Source organism: Ixodes scapularis, unplaced genomic scaffold (genome assembly GCF_016920785.2).
Source record: "Ixodes scapularis isolate PalLabHiFi unplaced genomic scaffold, ASM1692078v2 PGA_scaffold8__174_contigs__length_109621045, whole genome shotgun sequence".
In the NCBI taxonomy this organism is placed as follows: Eukaryota; Metazoa; Arthropoda; class Arachnida; order Ixodida; family Ixodidae; genus Ixodes; species Ixodes scapularis.
This window is the reverse complement of record NW_024609883.1, coordinates 11908415-11926298: the sequence shown is the minus strand read 5'-3', so window position 1 is coordinate 11926298 and position 17884 is coordinate 11908415. Positions and strand designations below refer to the sequence as shown.

The 17884-nt window shown below is 45.4% G+C and overlaps 1 protein-coding gene across 1 annotated transcript; it reads left to right on the top strand.

The window, feature by feature from the left end:
- Positions 1-10735: 10735 nt before the first annotated feature.
- LOC120837841 lies at positions 10736-16777 on the top strand. Its single transcript, XM_040207456.3, has 4 exons — positions 10736-10759; positions 10928-11216; positions 14227-14340; positions 16563-16777. Exons 2-4 carry the CDS (start codon positions 10928-10930, stop codon positions 16634-16636), a joined length of 477 nt encoding a protein of 158 aa, XP_040063390.1. The 5' UTR covers positions 10736-10759; the 3' UTR covers positions 16637-16777.
- The last annotated feature ends 1107 nt before the right edge of the window (positions 16778-17884 follow it).

The window sequence follows — 17884 nt, the reverse complement described above, 5'->3', positions numbered from 1 at the left end:
TTTTTATCTTTCTGCTTTCCCCGAGATGGCGCTCACAGCTCATGAAGACGCAGTACTGTAGTTCGGCAGCTAGTTTGCCGCTGTTGTCCAGCCAGGACCTGTCACTGGGTTCTACTTCGCACCCCTCAAAGTGCAAGGTCACCGTCTGAGTTGTAAACGTTAGTAAAAAAGGAATGAAGTTTCATTTTCGTCTAAAATAATCTCAATTGATTCAATAGTTTTAGAAAACTTCAACACATTTAAACAAGCTTAATCATTATATTTAGAAGTTACAAAGTAACAACATTACAAGTTACAAGATTACAAGAACACAGTTAGATGTTACAAGTAAAAATATCAGACCACATCCTTTGTATAATCATTTCTCTCAAAACAACGTGAAATCTTTTATTTTATTCTTTCCTCATTCATGTTTTTTTTTTTTTTCGCATTACAGCTGTTATTGCTTCAAGTTCGATGTACTCTGGAATTCGAGCATAAGCTCAGGGCAAAAAAACGGCACTCGAAAGCAAGAAAATATCCATCAGATCTAGTTGTTGAGCACTGCCCTCACGCATTCTCAACGAGTGTACAAAACGTGCTGGCATTTGTCGCAAAAATGCGGGAGTTATATTAAATTGACGGACGCCATAACATGGGAGTTGTCTCCACAAATGTTGACGTGGAAGTCTGCAACGCTGTGAAATAGTCCGTCCTTTGAAACAACATAAAACAGCTGTGGTAACTCTCTTCGCGTTCAAAATGGGTACTCATGATGAGAGGTGATCTTCAAATTTGTTAAGAATATTGATTATAAGCGTAAACAATGAAGAAAATTGTGGTTCAAAACGACTATATGTATGTCCAGTAATTAAAGAACAGTGGAAAAGTGGGCGTACAATATAAATCAGGAGCGCGATTTTAAATGTTTCATCCGAACACACACGCAAAGGTTGCAATCGCAAGTCGGCGTGCGAAGCGCCCCTCATACAACGCTAACCTAACATCTAATTTGACCGCTGTGATTTATGTCGACTACAAACAGACGGCAATTTTCTTATTGCGACATTCGAACAAAAAGTATTTAACCCGTAGTTTCAGTCCACCTCAATTTACCTACAGAACCGACCGTGTCCTGCGTTCAAACAGGCAAAGGAAAAATTGGTAAAAATTATTATTCAACATAATTCCGTCCAACGGACATTTTAACAACCGACGGTCGCGTTCTTTCAAAAATTTTGAAATAAGTCGTTGCTGTGCCCCTTTAACACACCTCAAGGAGAGACATATCTGCGTGAGCAGCAACGTCTGCATTCAAAGTGTAGTACTGAGCGAAAAATGCAAAAACTAATTTGCAGTCGCTCGTGCAAAGTACGGGCCATACCTGTAAGCCACTGGAGATAAAAGGGATTCCAACTTTTGATCTCATTCTTTCGGAATATTATGCGGAAGCTATTCTGCAATTACAGACCTATGCCAAAACCAGGAATCGTTATAACAGCGCATGCAAAGGTCGCGTGCGATCAACCGGAAAGCTGGAAAGTCTTCGAGTAGTGTCCTCTTAAACCCGCGACACTTTGTTGAGTAATAACATCTTACAGCTGGGTAATTCCATTTCCTACTAACTGGCCCGTAATACAAAACGGATGCCTCCACACTGTCACAGTCAAATTTCAGGCACCCTACCTCCGAGCTGCTACTAGTGCCACCCGCACGACCGCACAGCGCAGAGGTCGTCGCAATCTCGGCTCCCTCGGAATGCCCGTGGCGGCCGAAGATGCCCGTTATCAAGCCCTCGCGCCTTCCCTGCGGGCGCGCTCAGCTGCACGGCTCACGCCGCACTGTAATCCACACCAAACAGCATACGCGCCGGAGACAGAAAGCTCTCCCGCAACACGTTTCAGGTTTGTATTTTTTTATATAAAAATCGTGTCGGAGTCCGCGGACCGGCTCGCACCACTCGCACAATCCTGGTTGAGTCAGTTAGCTACTTAAAGATTGCGCAGCTGAGCCGCCGCATCTTGCAAACAATTTGTAATCCTCAAAAAAAAAAAAGGAAAAAAAGACAGGATCCACCCGTTATGTCCAAATCCATTCTATGTATGATTTTAGTTGACTGAAAGCTGACCTTTGCTGGCGATAGTTGGTGCTTATGGCCGGCATTCTAAACCTTTGTTTAATAATGGCGTGTGGACTGATGCCATTTTTTGGTGTGCTGTGAAGTAAATTCTTACGTAGGTAATGTAAAAGTCTGATATAGTATACTTGGTCAGCCTGACAAATATTATGTGACGAAGATTGACCGTGTCAGAATTCTCACACGCAGCCGGGTTAATGCATCGGGAAACGGCAAAGAATACAGTCTTTAAGAACGGAAAAGATAAGGAAAAACCTGCCCTTGCCGTGACCTTTCAGAATACCCTTCCAGAAAGGTGATTGAGAGATAGTTGCTCCTAGAGCGTCGTGCCTTACCTTCTTGTAGGGATGTAATGTTATTAACACTCACATTTTAATGCCTTCATTGCCGCGTTATACTTAGCGCTTGGTTACCCGTTCTTTTTTTCCATTTGAGCGTATAAACTAGGAAATTTTCCAGTCAGCTGGAATGCATGTTTTATTCTCATAACAGCAGAATTCGAGGGGCGGCTCAAATATCTAACATTATGAAACTCTGTCAGGTACACCGAAGGAATAAAAGAGGAAGAACGAATGATTCTCCCATAACAGGGTCCCAAGCTTGTTTTGATGGGAACAGCTCTAAACGGCGTTGGCCTGGGTCAAGGAAACACACAGACAGAGTTCTGTGTGTATGCTTCTTAAACGTATTGTTACTTTACTGCTATTCATTTACGAACTCTTTAACAGAAAAGTTTCCTCAATATTTAATTATTTGCACTCATATTTTTTTCCTTCGTTAGCAAAATAAAGATACTTTGCGGACACTCCCCAGCCCATAATGACAGAAAAGTCTTTATGTATGATAAAGGTAATTTTGAAGCTATAGAGAGGGGCTGACTAAATCGTTCGAAGATTTCGAGCTTTTCGCTCTAGAAAACAGTGTAGACGCTGCATGGGAATTTTTCAAAAATCTTTTGTTGGAATTATTAGGAAAATACGTTCCCGTTAAAATATTACGAGCCAAAGCAACGAACGATAAGCCCTGGATGACAGCTGCCGTGAAAGAGGAGATAAAAAAACGCAGACGTGGGTATAAAAATTATAACTTACATCCATGCATATCGGCAGCCGCAGAGCTAGAGAAACTGAATGTAACCTATAAGGAAGCTATTACCACTTCAAAACGCGAGTATTTTGATAAACTTTCTGATGGCATGCGACTTAGTAGCGAGGAATTTTGGAAATACCTCAGAAAGACGCGTAAGGAGAACATGGGAATTCCAAATATATTATACCTTGGGGAAGTAATTGAAGAAAGTTACAAAAAATCAAGCTGTTTTAATACATACTTCCACTCTATTTTTGCCTCCAGCGTCAGAACTCATTCTTACCCCCCTCTCAATGAACAAATTGTGAATCAAATGCCTCCTGTCGTCAGCAGTGTAGAAGGGATAAAAAAGTGCTTAGATGAGCTCGATATTAAAAAAGCTGTAGGTCCTGATGGTTTGTCATTGAGAGGGTTAAAATTATGCTCATTTGTTGTGTCTCGCTACTTAGAGATTATTTTTTGTAAATTGCTAGAACAAAGTGTACTCCCAGGTCATTGGAAGATGGCGTGTGTTACGCCAATCCATAAGCACGGATCAAAACACAATGTAGAGAATTATCGCCCCATTTCACTGAGCTGCGTATGGTGCAAGATTTTAGAGCATATTGTATATAGTAATGTTGTGAGGCATTTCAATACAAATAGATATTTATCTTCTATTCAACATGGCTTTAGAAAGGGCATCTCATGCGCCACACACCTCGTAGAACTTTATCATGACTTGGTTTCAACTGCTCAGGAGGGAGGAGAAACGCACGCCATCTTTCTTGATTTACGCGGGGCTTTCGATAAAGTGTCTCACCCTTTGCTGCTGCACAAAATGAGCTCCCTTAGCCTTGATGAGAACATGGTCCGTTGGATTGAACATTACCTTTCTGGGAGAAAGCAGTGTGTCGTCATAAATGGTGCCAGCTCAGATTTTGTTGATGTGACTTCTGGCGTGCCGCAGGGTTCAGTGCTGGGACCCCTTTTATTTCTTGTATTCATTATTGATATATCATCGCCCTATTGGAAAAACGTACAAGAAACAATCCTGCTGCTTGTACAGTTCTCGTATGACACAACCATAATTTCTTTGTGTTATGAATGCAGCTAGTTTGGTTTGGCGTTCTGCATAACTGGAGATACCGGCACCGCTATGGCTCCGGGTCTGTCTATACTGGCAGCCACTTTGCTTGCCAATGTGATTCGGTGTGGCTGGTATGATTTTGCGTCCGATGACGTAGGCGACTGCCGTCTTTCCAAAAAACGCTTATACCACAGGACCACCGGTATAACCAAATCATACATGCAGAAAGACGACCGCCATCTTCCAACTAAAACGTCCATCGTTTACCACCGCTATCGTTACATACACCATACATGTCAAAAAATAACATAAGCCACGTTTACACGAATGCGACTTCGTCGCATTGAATCCAGTTGCCGCATTCAATATGCGGTCATGTAAACGGCATAATGCGCAAAGCGCATCGCATTTTGGAACGGGGAGGATTATCGGAAGGCGCTCGCTGCGGGGGCGAGTGAACAGCTGAGAACATGGCGGCGGCCAGCCTCGTCGGCGGCGCGGAGAGCGGTCCCGCAATTTTTTTCCCGAGAACGCAAGCTTTTATTGCGATCATAAGTAAGCGGAATATAGCGGAGCTGCTCGGTGAGGGCGGCCCCGTCCAAACCTTAGCGAAGTACGACTTGCGCGTCCGAAGGGGTCACGAATAGGGATGCCGCGAACTTTTTTCGAATCAAAGTTTCGATGATCGAATCAAGCGGTTCGAAAGGTTCAAAAGATTTCGAATTTTCGAATTGTCTATATCGTAAAATTCGTCAGAAGTCGAATTTTCGAACTTGCTAAGCTAAGAAGTTCGACCCTTTTCGAACCGTCGAACTTATTACGCTAAAAAATTCGATATTTTTCGAACTTTCGAACTTATTGCGCTGCGAAGTTCGATGCTTGTCGAACTTCCGAACTTGACTGACCAAAAAATTCGCTGAATTTCGAACTTTCGAACTTATTTATGAAGAGAATTCGAAAAGTTTCGAACTTTCGAATCCTGAAAAGTCAGAAGGTCGACGAACTTCGAACCTTTAGGGTAAAAGTTCGACGTACGTCGAACCTCGAAAGGCCGGCGGACGGCTTCATTTGAATTCAAGTAGTGAGGTACATTCATAATTTTTTTTTCGAACTTTTACACGCGGTGCTGTGTTCCTTACGAAAGACAATGCCGTTTGTTTCAATGTTCTGGCATGCTTAGTTTTAAATAAATAAATTCCCGAAGGGGCGAGGAAGGACGACGGGTTTTTGACGATTATCGTTTGTGCCAGATTTGAAGCGCGCTGTAGCCGAAGCTATTTATGGTAGAGATATTATACTTTTTAAGAATGATCTATGTATAGCCTAGGTAAGTGCTGTCTTAAGATGTGATTATTGTTATTCAACGTGAGTTTCAAACATGTATCTACATGCAATTATGCCCTAAACTTGATATTTATTTTCGTCTAAGTTGTTTGAGGTATCGCATATAAATTAACACCACAGACAGTACATATCATTGCCATCTGCAGAATACAAAATAATGTGTTTATTGTTTTTTTCATGTTAAGGAATAAATTAACTCATGGGAGAAGATTTCTGATAGTGTTCAAGTTCAGCACGTCATTAAAAGAAAACATTTGTTTTTCGCTTCACGTTCCTGGGACGTGTTTCTTTTTGCCTGTACACATTTTGGTAAAAAAAAAAAAAAAAAAAAAAACTTGTTTCGAAGTTCTGAACCTCTGAATATGCAAGAATACTACACTTCCGGCGAATTCTTGATAGTTTTTTTTTCTCCAGCTTTTTATCCCCGCATTTTTTTTTTTTTTTTGTTATTGGCACAGGTATTTAGGTCGAAAAGACATAGCTTTGAACTTCCGAACCACTAAGCATGTGACGAGTAGTGGCTTCTGACAGCGAGTTTCTAACAATGACCATCTACGCAATCTTTTATGCAGTGAAGAGCGACAGTAGCTATATATATGCATAAATAATTTCAGATTAAAATAAGCTCCACCACGCCCTCTTTCCCCTATTGTTTTCTTTAACAGTCCGAAATATCTGGAAGCGGGAGAAGGAAGCTGAAGCCCCGCCTTCCCCCTTCTTCCTCCCACTACCCTCTTTGCCCCCCGTTTTCCCACTTCCGACGCCACTGGTATGGTAGAACGCTCCTCGACCTCGAGTTGTGTCGGCTTTTTGCGAGGCGATTCCTCCGTCCCAGAAAATAAACCTGCAGGACAATTACAAACTTAACTTACTATATGCCAGCGCCACTCGGGCGGCGTTCGATCGGATTACTACCAGCGTGCAAGGGGTGGCGAGGTAGTTTGCCAGGTCGCTTCAAGGTTTTTCTGAGCCTCAACCTTATGCCCGCCCCTGGCCATTTTGAACTGGATGAGTCTCGTAAAACAGTGTGTTCGTGTGATCACTACTGCGTGATGCAGGTTAAAGACCCCCCCCCCCCCCCCGGGCTGGCGGTCACAATTACTGATCTATGGTCACACGTCACTCTGCACTGGCAAATATTCCAGCACATCCGGGACACTCGTCGTCTCATTTAATTGCCTGACCAACTTCGCAGAATCTAGATATCACACCTTAACTTTTCTAAACTTGATTTTGTGAAAACCAGTGAGTCGTGAAAACGTTATTTGAAACTGAAACTGTGGAGGAATTTGAAAACCGGACTTCGAACTTTGAAAACTTGGACTAGAAAGGAATTCAAAATCCGTTTTTTTTTTTTTTTTTGAATTTAGCTTTAAAAGAGAATCGAAACATTCGAACTTTTCGAACTTTATACAGAAAGAAATTCGAAATCTTCGATATCTTTGAACTTCATGTCTATAAAAATTCGAAGCGTTCGAAGTTTTCGAATTTTATTTCCAAAGAATTTCGAAATCTTCGAATTTATCGAACCTGAAGTAAAAAAATATTCGAAATATTCGAATCCGAATTTTTAGAGACCGTGAAAGCTTCGAACTTTTCGAATTCGAAACTCCACTGTGATCGAAAGTTTCGAAATTTTCGAATTCGAACCTCGGTTGGTACGAAAATATCGAAATTTTTCGAAATCGAACCTTAGCTCGCTTCGCAAATATCGAAACCTTTCGAAATCGAACTTGGGGTGGTTCGCGACATCCCTAGTCACGAAGGCTTCGGTGCAAGCACAAATGACACCGAGAGCTCCGACCACTGTAGAGCACTGCATGGTAGCGCAGAACGAGCAGCTCCTACCTCGGTGCAGTTCCTGGCTCCGCAAAAGCCTCTCGGACTCGGGGTCCGGTTGGTCCGGTCGCGATCGGCGAGGTCTGGCGCGGCGAAACGCGGAGGCTTCCTCAAAGCGTGCACACATACGTCGCCTCTCGTTCAGGGTGAACCGGGGGCCCGGCCTGGAGTCCTAAACGCCTTCCGTCTCCCAACTTCTTCCACAGCACCGAAGACAGCGGGCACGATCTTTACGTTCACTGAATGCGTCGAAAGACCTCCACGTGCGATGCACCGGAAAACGTGGTGCGGCTGGTGCCGGAACGGAACTGCATAACTTCGAGCCTTGAGTCAACATGTATGGCAACAAACCGATCGTGACACCAAGCCGCGGATACCGCATCGCCGGTAGACAGCGGCAAACGGCCCGTTGCTCGTATCGTGGGCCGTGACTCGTACTCGGCCAACTTGGCGTCTTTTCGTGGCCCCTCGCGTCGTCCCAACCAGCCACAAACCCGACAAACCCACCAGCCCGAAACCGTAGCGACCGTAGCCTGCGTTGGAGAAAAGCGAAACCGAAACTTAAAGCTTCCGCCCAGTGGCTTCCGCTGCCGCAGCTTTTCTAACTTCGCGGCTTCCACTTCCGGTCGTCGCGGAGATGGCGAAGATAGAGCGGTGTGGGGGGTCGTTGGCTCGTTTACCGCAGAGCCGTATATTGGGAGAGTTTGGCCATTCATTGGTATCAATGGGGCGAAAATCTATTGGTCGAATAGTTGATTGACAGGCCGCTCGTGGCCAATCACAAGCCGCAAAACCTTCCCTAGCGGTGGTCGTGAGCCTCAAAAGTAAAGCAGGGTTCGGTAATTTCATTTTAGCGTCGCTAGAGTTAAAAAAGTTAACGCTCGGTGACTGAAAACTTGGTGCATGTGAGCTTTTCGTCATAGCCTTCTTTAATGGTAGAATAAACGAATGCGCACGCGGACACGTGCGTTGAAATAACGTAAACAAAAGTTTTTGTAGCCGCGGGAGTTCCGCCGTTCCGGTCTTGTTTGAAAAATGGGTCGTTGTTGTGCTCTGAAGTGCCGGAACAGAGCATCCAGGGGAATTCGCTTGTTCAAGCTGCCGAAATCCCCGAGGAGACGGAAACTGTGGCTTTCAGGAATCAAGCGTGGCGCGGGGTGGAAACCTCCCGACAGAACGTACCTTTGCGAGGTGAGGTATTGTTCATTGTTAATATTGTGACGCGAGCACGGTGGACGCGAGTGCACTGTGACAAACAAAACCGTGTATTTTGTGATCTATTCTCTACTGCCGTGGAAGCGTCCTGTGCGCTTTCGCTTCAGCGCAGAAAGACGAGTGGTTCAGGCCAATGGCGTCGTGCGATGATGGATTTGTAAGATCGCGTATTTTGAAAGCGTGAGCCTCTCGTCAGCGGAATAACTGTACTGTGACGCGAGCGGCTGAATACACAGTTTTGACGTCTACCAAAACGTTATTCGCTGCAGGACCACTTCGAGCCCTCCCAGTTCCAGACGAGGTGCCCTGACGGCTGGAGGAGGCTAAAAGCCACAGCTGTTCCGAGCTTGTTTCTGCATTCTGAAAGTCAAGTGAGTGTGTGTAACGAGGATAAGTGAGATTTTTGTTCTTTTGGTATTTACCTAGATTATGAGAGTGAATTAAAAGCAATAATTTATCTTGTGTTAAGATGTTTTTACTGATATGATTTGAAAGAGGCACAGGTGACCTATAATAATGTGGACTTGGTAGGCTGTTGACATCTCCGTTCCATGTCAGAGACCTTTTTTTTAAATCGGAGTGGTCCTTGTGCAAGAGTGCATGAGACACCATCATTCAGTGTTGCAGCCTGACACAGCACAAAACCCCGCCTCATGGAATGTAAGTCAAAACCCAATAACTCATATTCTGTTGCTTCTATTAAGTTAATGCATGAGGCATTATCATATTTATTTATTTATTTGTTTCTTTTTTCACAATATGTAGTAGCGCGGCACCACAGGCCTCAGGTATGGGCCAATGGCCTTTCTGTGGTGCCGCAACCCTCCAGGGTTGAATAAAGATATTATTATTATTATTATTATTATTATTCATCACTCTCAGCTGCCTTGTAATGTTATGACAGCCTCACCAGCCAAGTATCTGTCATGGTTCTTACATGGCTTGGAGTGATCTCGTGAGGTGGGCAACACCCAGTGGACCATTTGCAAAATTAGTGGTTCGAGAGTGCACGGCTAAAAGACGAGAGTTCCCTGGCCGCAGGCACGTCCGCTGCGTCCCGTTGGCTTATTGTGTCGCAGTGACTTAGATAGAGCTCCCCCAAAACCACTTTTGTCCCCCTTGAGGATTATCTTTCACCCCGAGGTAAATACAAAGAAGCCTTCGTCCCTCTCCGCTCGACCAGCATGAAGAGAGAAAGGGCGACAAATCCATTTATTCTCGAACCCATATTTCTGCAAAACGAGGATTCTCGTACCGCGTTTGCAGCAACCAGCGGCCAGGACCTCCGGAGCGACCCTGCAGGTCGGCCTGCTGACGCAGCCGCTCCCGACCACCGGCGGGGCGTGCTTCGTAAGCATCTTCCAGGGTCCTGCGTACCCCCGTGTAGCAATACCACCATGCTCTTCGCCGCAGGTGACCAGTGACAACCAGCGCGGCCAGGCCAGCTCAGCTGCCCGCGGCACCTTGGTGTCGGCAGACTCCACCAGCTGGGTATGTGGTTCTTACACGACTTGGAGTGATCTTGTGAGGTGGGAATCACCCGATTCTCGTACCGTGTTTGCAGCAACCAGCAGCCAGGACCTCTGGAGCGGCCCTGCAGGGCGGCCTGCTGACGCAGCCGCTCCCCACCACCAGCGGGGCGTGCTTCGTAAGCATCTTCCAGGGTCCTGCGTACCCCCGTGTAGCAATACCACCACGCTCTTCGCCGCAGGTGACCAGTGACAACCAGCGCGGCCAGGCCAGCTCAGCTGCCCGCGGCACCTTGGTGTCGGCAGACTCCACCAGCTGGGTATGGGGTTCTTGCACGGCTTGGAGTGATCTTGTGAGGTGGGAATCACCCAATTCTCATACCGTGTTTGCAGCAACCAGCAGCCAGGACCTCCGCAGCGGCCCTGCAGGGCGGCCTGCTGACGCAGCCGCTCCCCACCACCAGCGGGGCGTGCTTCGTAAGCATCTTCCAGGGTCCTGCATACCCCCGTGTAGCAATACCACCGCACTTTTCGCCGCAGGTGACCAGTGACAACCAGCGCGGCCAAGCCAGCGCAGCTGCCCTCGGCACCTTGGTGTCGGCGGCCTCCACCAACTGGGTATGTGTCATGGTTCTTGCACTGCTTGGAATGATCTCATGAGGTGGGCAACACCCAATTCTTGTACCGTGTTTGTGGCAACCAGCGGCCAAGACCTCTGAGCGAACCCTACAGCCTCTTTCTCCATCACCCGTTTCACCTAGGCTCACTGAAGATGTCTTTCTTCAGATGAGCCGGAAGATCAAGCAACTGGAGAACGAGAATCATCGCTTGGTGAGGCAGGCTGCCTTACAAAAGACAAGGGAAGCGACATTCCGGTCTCACTTGCACAAGTTCTTCACTGCGGACCAACTGGCAGCTCTATCGAGATCCAGCAACAGGGGGTCCAAGTGGTCTAATGAGACGGTGAAGAAGTCGCTGCAGATGCGATCTGCATGTGGCAGCTTGGGCTACGACTTGCTACTGGAGGGGAGCTTCCCATTGCCGTCGTCTAGAACTCTGGGGCGGCGGCTTGAAGGCAAGTTTGTTGTCAGGCTACTCAAATGCTTCAAAGCTCCCTGTTGATTATTTGCAGATATAATATCCTTGTTAGTAACTGTAGTGTTTTTGTATTTTACACAATTTATTTTTAAATGATAAGTTGGTGTCATGGTTCCTTTTTCACTTAGTTGCAGTGTGGTATGAAGGGGTAGATTATTGATACTGTGTTGGAATGATTCTCTCATCGCAGGCATACAGCACTAGTTTGACCTCAGTATCTTGCACGCGTCGAGATGTGAATTCAAGTTTAGAGGGGGAGTGTTTCCTTCACTCCCAATTTTTGTAACCTTGCTGATGCGACCATGGAGGTAATTATGCTGACGGTGTCTAGGAGAGCACCCTGTGGTGATGATGGTCGAATGAGGCTTATGGATTCCATGCGAGCACTGCATGAACACTTGACTTGGGTTCGTGACAATAAGTGCCTCGGCAAACATTTGGGCAGCTCATGACTAATCTCTGCACACGAATGGCCAAAATTAAACATTGTTTACAGCTCAGCACATGCTGCACATGTTGCCATCCCCAGCTTATGGCTATACACAGTTCTCACGTGACGTCATTCTAGTCACCATTCCCAGGTACTAAGCGTCCCATTAATGTAGTGGAAGGTAGGTCTAATCTGCACCCCGTGATTGGCGCGGCCCTACTAGAATAAAACGTCATCATCTCACCTACCAATCGTGTGTGTCCTGTGTCCTGTGATGTCGAGATCGCTCTAGCGCTCTTATCAGTTGCCCTTGGGACTCGCGATGAGTTGGCCGCGTGCCGTTCGTTGGGTGATGTGCACAGGTTCTAAGTGCTGGCAAAGTTGCGATTGCAGCGAGTTAGCGCAGTTGAGTGCGCTTCTTAACGAGCACCGGTGTGCTGTGCGGAAGCGACACTTACAGAGAAAACACCGTGATCGTGCGTATTTCGCAGGCACTGCGATTGTGCATTGAGTGGAAGGCACACCTCCAGAGAAGAAGAGGTCACGCGCGTGTGCGACGAATTCAGGAAAACATTGTAATGTAGCGTAATGATTGTTCATGTTCCTGGTCAATATGAGTGCTTACCTCAAGGCCAAAAAAAACAAAAAAAAACTGGCTTTTACCATGAATATGTGTTACTCTACAATTGAGGTCCCTTCAAGCAGTGTGCATCATTGCTCATCATTTCTTTAGTCTAAGATTTAAAACGAATATTTGGGTATAGCAAGAGGACTGACAAATCTCTCATCTACTTACCATCTCCATGTAGGCCTTGATTTATTTGAAACGAGAGTCATTCAGTAATTTAGATCAGAATTAACTGAGCCTTGGCAGCGGGTAGGCAGATACTTGAGAATAACCTAAATGAAACTAGCTAAATTTTCCTTTACAAAGTATAATCATTGCTCACATGCTGAGTTTGTGCACTAGAAAGCTATCTCTACAGGAAAAATGCTGTTGACAAGGAGAACTAAATGACAAGCTTCATTTGTTGCTTCGATTAACAACTGCAGAATTTACGCACATCCTTGAGAACGTGAACAAAACATACTCAAAATTACTCTTGTCTAACCTCATTTCAGCGGATTACTGTGTGCCCCTTGATATTAGGTGTTTTAGGTATGATAGTCTTTATATCATATCTAAAATGACTTTTTATTCATACTCGTTCACACTCATCCATCACTCAAATACTATAATGTTTTGAAAAATGTGTACTAAGGTAACAGTGCTAAGCTAAGTTAGCATGTAGCTTAGCTTGTTTGTAGCTAGCTAAGCTAGTTACACACGACTGGAAGCTAACTTAGGTTAGCTTCCATTAAGCTAAGCTACCTTCCGCCATCTTGACATCAACACTGTCAAGATGGCGGAAGCTGAGCGCAATGGCAGTATCAGAAAGGCACAGCAAGTATTCAATGTGCGATTCGAAATTATTCGACCCAAGTCACTATTAGCTTCTTATTCGCTTGAAACATAAAATTCGTTATTCGCACGTGCCTGCTTAAGGGGAAACTAAAGCGGTTTTGTACCTTTAAAAAACACTTGCATCATCTTCATATGGCCTCCAGTATCACGAATATTAAAATTATTTGTCAATTTGAGGCCCGGAGTAGCCATCAAAGCATTTTGACCATAGCGCTGAAGCCCCGCCCTCCCGAGGTGTAAGAAGCTAGGAGGAAATTTCTGAGAGACAGCAGCGTCGCAACAAGGATCCTCGGAATCTCTGCAGCTATTGCAAGCTTATTTCAGTGGTCGACAAATTGTGTGCGATTCACCTCATGCTCACGATTTTCACTCGCCTGTTTGTTTTGACGCAAGTTTAGTACACCTATAAACTTTCATAAAAGATTTAGCGGATGTTGGTCAGGCGTGAAAGATTGTAGCGGGAACTAGGCGTCTGTAGCAGATGACGCACCATTTCACAAGAATAAAAAAGCGCTGCATTGGGCAAGGCTGGTCACATGTGCCGGAACACTGCACGAGAGATGGTGCTTGAGCTTCGGTGGCCAGGTGAAAGTTCTTGACGTGACATCATGCCGAGTGAATTTTTTAAATATTTCTTTGCGTTGGGTGATACTTCTTGAGCAAATAGTGCATATTCAAATTTGCAGGATACAAATACGGAAGAATTTACCTCTAACTCCTTTTGTTTTTGAGAACCTCTTTAGCTTCCCTTAAAGTGTTTTCAACAAAATCAGTCAGTGGTTCACAAATCGGAGTCGGTGACACTTTTAGCAACGCACAGCTACCAAAGTAACCATGGAGTGTACTTTACTTCAGTGCTGGCATTCATCACCTTTGCTCATGAAGTGGAACTGCCAACTTTAAGAGAGTGGCAAAAACTCGTAAAAAACCAGCAAAAACCATTCGTATGGACAACAATAATGGAAGTTAGCAGCCTTTTCTTCGTTTAGTGCCCATGCTGTTCTTTTCTTGACTGAGGGGGAAGTTTCAAATCATTGATTCCTTCAGTCGAGTTTATAATCTTGATAATCTAAAGCAGTTCTGTGTTTGTAGGTGAGCACTGCCCTACGGGTCCTCAGTCACTCCACAGCCACTGCCCTGCACTTCCTGGTGGAGAATCATGGCTGGAGCACCAATTTCCTCACCACGGCTTGGTTCTTGGAACAGGTCAACAAATGGTTTGATCTTATGAGCAGCAGGCACCCAGTCCTTGCGATCAGCAGGCAAAATGAGGCCTGCTACAAGAACACCCTTGACTTTCTGGTCAAATTTAAGGATCTTTTACTCCGCCTCACTATTGGCAAGGGGGCGTTCAAGCCAGTGCAGGCGGGGGTAATCCTCTCTACCAAGTCCATTCTGGACCTGCAGCAAAGTCTCATTGAGAGACATTCTTTTTCATTTGTGCTCACATCCAGATTCACGCAGGACTGCCATGAAAACTTGTTTTCGGTAGTGCGACAGGGCAACCCTATCCCAACTTCTTGGAGTTTAAGATGACCTTGAAAATCATCACGCTCTCACAGTACCTCAAGGGCGTCCAAGGCAGGGTCCTACGAACTGGACGATGCCTCCTTTTACCTGGCTGACCTCGCAGACTTGGATGTACAACCTGCTGTGCCCACCGACATTTTTCTTGAGGAGGTAGAACTCACCACGTCACAACCTGAGGAGGATAGCTTTGACTATTACGCGGGTATGTGGTACAAAAAGTTGTAAAAAATAATGCTGCATGTGACACGTGTGCTGCAGCTGTTCAAGTCCCCATTGCACCTGCAAATAGCCTCCTCAGGCTAAAGAGTTATGTCCCTGACGCTCTGACCTGCCCCTCTGAAGCTGCCGTCTTCACAATTTGTGAAAGTGTCTTTCGCAGCCTCATTCCGGATTTGATGCATGCACGGGGCATCCTGGACGGCCTATCGGCGAGGATGGCTGCAGAGAGCCAATGTGTTCAGCTGCCCGACTGCCATGAAATCAAAATGAAGCTCATCAGGCGATTCTGCCATGCACGGCTGCAACTGTTCCTGCGGGAAAAAAGTCGCGAGTTGGCGGCTGGGGCAGCTGAACGCAGGGACTTCGGCAGTCGATGGCAGGACCTCGGAGAACTAATTAGTGTTTTAGATTGCCTTAGTTGATGAAACTGTTGTCCCGTTCTCATTTTTTTTTACTTTGCTTTCTTCTTTGTGTTAAGGGCAGCTTTCATTTTTTGCGTTCCTTGTTTACCGAGGCACTTCTGATTTTTTTTTACTCTTGTAACGGTTGTTTGTGCGAGGCCCTTTTTCTTGTAATCTCCATGTAAGCCTACGTGAAGCCTCTGCATTTTTTTTTTATGCTTGCTACACGTTTGTGGGAAGATTCTTGTGCTGTGCTTGTAAGCATCTGTAATTTTTTTATGCTTGCTACGGGTCTGTGAGAAGCCCATTTTCTTGTTCTCTGCCTGAGGCCTCTGAATTTTTTTTTACGCTTGCTATGGGTCTTTGTGGAACGCTTTTTTTCTTAGGCTTTGCCTGGAAACCTGTGTGAGGCCTCTGAATTTGTTTTACGCTTACTAGAGATGTTTATGGGAAGCTCTTTTTCTTATGCTCTACGTGCAAGCCTACATGAAGCCTCTGGATTTTTTTCATGCTTGCTTCAGATGTTTGTGGGAATCCTTTCTTTTTCTTGTGCTCTGCGTGTAAGTTTGCGTGAAGCATCTAAATTTTTTTCACACTTTCTTCAGCTCTTTGTGGGAAGCTTGCTTTTTCTTATGCTCTGCATGTAAGCCTGAGTGAAGTCCCAGAATATTCTTTTACTTTTACGCTTGCTTCAGATGTTTGTGGGAAGCTTTTTTTTTTATTGTGCTCTGTGCGTATGGCTGCATGAAGCCCCTGAATTTTTTTACGCTTGCTACGGTTCTTTGTGGGGAGCAATATTTCTTCTGCTCTGCGTGTAGGCCTATGTGAAGCTTTTGCTGTCATGCAAACTTGCTCTTCTGTATCATGTTTTTTTTTCTTGTCCTCCTTCTTGTGCTGTGCACTGCTTATGTTTCACTCATCCCTTTTTGCTTCATTTGGATGTTTGTAGCCTACACTTTCCTTCCTGGTGTCTTGCATGAAAGATATGCAGAGACTTCCTGCCCATGTTAGCTTGTCTTTTCCCCTGTCATTCTTCTGTTCACTTTCCTCGTGTCATTCGCACACCTCGAAATATGCACTCCCTCTGTATCCTCAAGTTTTTCACTTCTCCACTTGCTTAAGACATTTGCAAGCCATCCCTTTACTTCATGAGCTTTCTATGTGAGCCTTCACCGTGCAGCACCTTTACGCTTCTGGGAGCCTATGCTTTGCCTCCGACCCTTTTGGTTTATCCACTTGCCTATTTTAATTTTGCAGTTTCTGTGTTTTTTCTTGCAGAGGCACGAGACCCATGTCCCCTCCATGGTCATCGGTTGCAGCTTTTGGGTCTGTCTCATTTTATTTCATTGTAGTTGCAGACTTAATTATTGTCAGGTATCTGTGTGTTAGTTCGTTTGCAGTAGACCTAACTGCCGCCATTTCCTTTCCGTGAGTTAGTCTTTGTCGGACGCTCGTACTCAGTGTAACAGGTGCAAGGGCTGGGTTTTGTTGCTGTGTCCAGGATGTTGCAAGGAGACTGCTGGCCAATGGACTTCTTGCAAAACCGACGCGCCCCATTGCGGCGAAATACCATGCAGTGCATTCTGGGAACTAGTTGGCCACTCAGTTTCGGTTTTGACTGAGCAGATTCATCTCATGCTATCACGCCGCGACCGAACGCACTGCTTGCGTTTTCGATTATCTGACTTTTTTATGAATGTACAATATACTCCTTCTCGAGCGATACAAAACGAAGGCCGGGGCACTTTTTTTGGTTCCCGAAACACCGGATATTTGAGTGCGTATGCAAACGTAGTGAGACGTGGCTTAGTCACCTTAACGAGTGCATCTTTGAGTTCAATTTCAATAATCCCGTCTAGTACCAGTGAAGTAGAACTGAAATTTGTTCACCTGGAGCCTTTCACCTATTTTGTTTGCGAAACGTCCGCTTCTTGTTGCTTCATTGGGCAAAAAGCAAGCCGCATTCTCACAGGAGTATCAAAGTTGAGCCCAGCGTTGACGCGTAAACTTTTAAGGAAACACAATAAATTTGACATCACTACTGCACCAAAGTTACTATGATGTCTTCCTCGTGTCATCATATATCCCACTCAAATTTTATGCTGATAGAAGATTAAATTTTCGCAAACGCAGAGATGGGCTAGCTATGACGGAGGCCCTAACAAGCGTCCCCTACTCCTCGCTAAGCCTTTTTGGACGAGCTTTTACTGACGCCCAAGATCTGTGCCTGAACGGTGTGTCCGAAATTATCGCGGCATACTCAGGCAGGAAGAAAGCTAACACATGACAAATATTATGGCCATTGGCAACCGTCAAATGCACTTTGCATAATTTCGTACGTTTGACGCACCGCATAGGGGTTCATACCCGTCCGGCGTACTTCTGGCGAATGGTGCAACATTTTTCACACAAGTGTTCGACTTTGGCTTTCTTAAAACGGTTTGTATGCGCGAATGTGCCTATACGATTGCAGGATAACTTTACGTGCATACGCAATGTTGAATATTAGTAAAATGCAAGTGGGTGGGGACTTCGCTTCGTGCAGCGCTGCGGGTCAGTACAGATAAGAGATAAGAAGTGTGTTATAATTGAGCTTTTCA